Source organism: Palaemon carinicauda, chromosome 15, assembly GCF_036898095.1.
Source record: "Palaemon carinicauda isolate YSFRI2023 chromosome 15, ASM3689809v2, whole genome shotgun sequence".
Lineage (NCBI taxonomy): Eukaryota > Metazoa > Arthropoda > Malacostraca > Decapoda > Palaemonidae > Palaemon > Palaemon carinicauda.
The window spans coordinates 69,953,727-69,956,226 of NC_090739.1; the positions used below are offsets into that span (position 1 = coordinate 69,953,727).

General features: G+C 37.1%; 1 protein-coding gene across 4 annotated transcripts in view; it reads right to left on the reverse strand.

Annotated features, from left to right (window-relative positions):
- Positions 1-2,500, reverse strand: part of LOC137654307 (monocarboxylate transporter 12-like) — a 16,550-nt gene that overhangs the window by 3,664 nt on the left and 10,386 nt on the right. For all 4 annotated transcript variants that reach the window (XM_068387935.1, XM_068387934.1, XM_068387937.1 and 1 more), the window contains exons 3-4: positions 1,543-1,810; positions 1-691 (exon numbers count right to left, since the gene is read on the reverse strand). The exon at positions 1-691 is cut by the window's left edge and continues 29 nt beyond it. In XM_068387935.1, the coding sequence (XP_068244036.1) occupies positions 1-691; positions 1,543-1,810 (959 nt within the window). The remainder of the gene's footprint in view (positions 692-1,542; positions 1,811-2,500) is intronic.

Consider the following 2,500-nt stretch of genomic DNA (forward strand, 5'->3'; position numbering starts at 1 on the left):
CTGACAATGTAGCCGATCCGTATGTCAAACCACTTGCAGTCCGCCAAAGCGGACATGATCAGACGAGATATTAAATTAGATATCCCTGCAACAGAAATACACAAAGCCGACCCCTGAACTGAGTGAATTTTCTTGACGACGAATGGAACCATTATGATGAAGTTCAAGTAACCATTCATGGTGAGGGTACCACTCAGAGCTATTATAAACGCCGGCGGAGAACACAAGATCCGCAGAGAAAGCAGAGTTGATTTGATCACACGTAACAGTAAACAACACAACGCAACAGGAGCTTTCCTTTTCTCTTTCTGTGGTGTCGTTTCTACGACAGCAACAGGATTCTCTCTGCTGTCTGGCAAGAGGTTTCTGTTCTCAGCCTCTGCTCTGCTTTTCCGTCGTAACTGAATATCCCTGATGGAATATCTTCGCTGACATTTCACCGTCTTCGAGTGCCATCTCACTGGATGGAACACAGCTGCAGCGACGCAGGTGTTGAATAATATGGCACCGAGTATCAACGTCGCCCCTCGATAAGTGTACAGCTGTTGAAGGTGGGTGATCAACAGTGGCAGGACGAATATGCCTATGCTGGTTCCCGTCATGAGGATGCCGTTGGCCCTGCCGAGGTGAGCGGTGAAGTACACAGGTATGATGATGTTGCTGATCGTCACCAGGATCCCGAGGCCGATACCTGGTCAGGAAAGAAATTCTTTCAGTAGCATTCAGCATGACTGTATCATAAAAGAAAATGTGGTACATGCACTGTATGGAATGTTTCCCATTCCTCGAAAAGTTATTCTAATTTATATAATTATTTCAAAATTTAGTTTCCTTTGTTTAGTGTATAATATGACACACACATGTATATATATATATATATATATATATATATATATATATATATATATATATATATGTGTGTGTGTGTGTGTGTGTGTGTGTGTGTGTGTGTGTGCGCGCGTGTGTCATATTGGACACTACACTAAACCAAGAAAACGAAATTTTGAAATAATTATATAAATGAGAATAACTTTTCGTGGAATGGGAAACATTCCATTCATTACTGATGACACACGTCTGAGCTTCTATGACTCTTTCGAAATATTTGTCTTGAAAACAAAATTTCTTTAATAATTTCCAAACGCGACAGTCAACTTCCTTACAAACATTTAAGATAGATATCGAACGAGTTCGCTAACGTTTGATATCCCGAAGCGATATAATCTTACCCTCTGATGCCCAGAGGTCGAGTGGTGGGTTTTAATTTCACCTCACTTGTTTTAGGATTTGAGCTTGGGGATTTTATTAAAAGACTTCACATTCTTCTAAGCTCTTATTTCTAATCATTAGTTGTTCTATTGTTTAACGTAAGTTGTTATTACTATTTTGATTACTACTGATATTACTTTCACAACCATTACTATTAAAATGTTGATAAAATAATGCTGTTTATGTTGATATACAAAAATGATTGCAAGAACATAAGATACATAGGTGCCTTGAAATGAAAGAATAAATTACACGAAGGTCAACGAGACTCACCTCCTAATACCGAGAAAGAGATGAAGAGGAACCACGACGAAGGAGCAAACGCCGAGAGCATAAGGCCCACGGTGACGAGGACTGCTCCTACCGTAGCAACACTCCTGTGGCCGAACTCCTCCGTCAGCGGTCCAACGGCTGGACTCATCAAGTTCCAAATGAGACTGAAGGAGTTGAATATCCAGGAGATGGTGTACGGCGGAGTCCCAAGATTCACGAACAGAGGAGAGAATATCAAACTGAAACAGGGGCCTATGCTAGAGCATACCTGAAAAAAAAATGGTGTAATGTATATACTTTACAAAGATATACATTAAATATATATGTGCACACACATACTGTATATATGGACACACAATAACGCACACATATACACACATGCATATATACACACATATATATATATATATATATATATATATATATATATATATATATATATATATATATATATATATATATATAAACATAATTATATATACGTATATAAAGTATATATATATATACACACACACACACACACATATATATATATATATATATATATATATATATATATATATATGTGTGTGTGTGTGTGTGTGTGTGTGTGTTAGTGTGTGTGTATGCATATGCAGATGATGATACGCTCTTTGCATCAATTCCATCTCATGAGTGTAGATTTGAGGTTGCTGATTCCCTTAATAGAGATTTAGCTAAAACTAGTGCATGGTGCAAATTATTGGGTATGAAGTTGAATCCTAACAAAACTCAAAGTATGATTGTAAATAGGTCAAGGATAGTGGCTCCTTAACATCCAGATCTCAGCGTTGATAATGTTTCTTTAACTCTGTATGACTTAAAATTTTAGGTGTGATTCTCGACAGCAAATTTATTTTTGAGAAACACGTTAGGTTGTCTTCTTCAATTGCACAAAAAAAAAATGGCTTATAAAAAAGTCTTTTAAGATTTTCGGTGA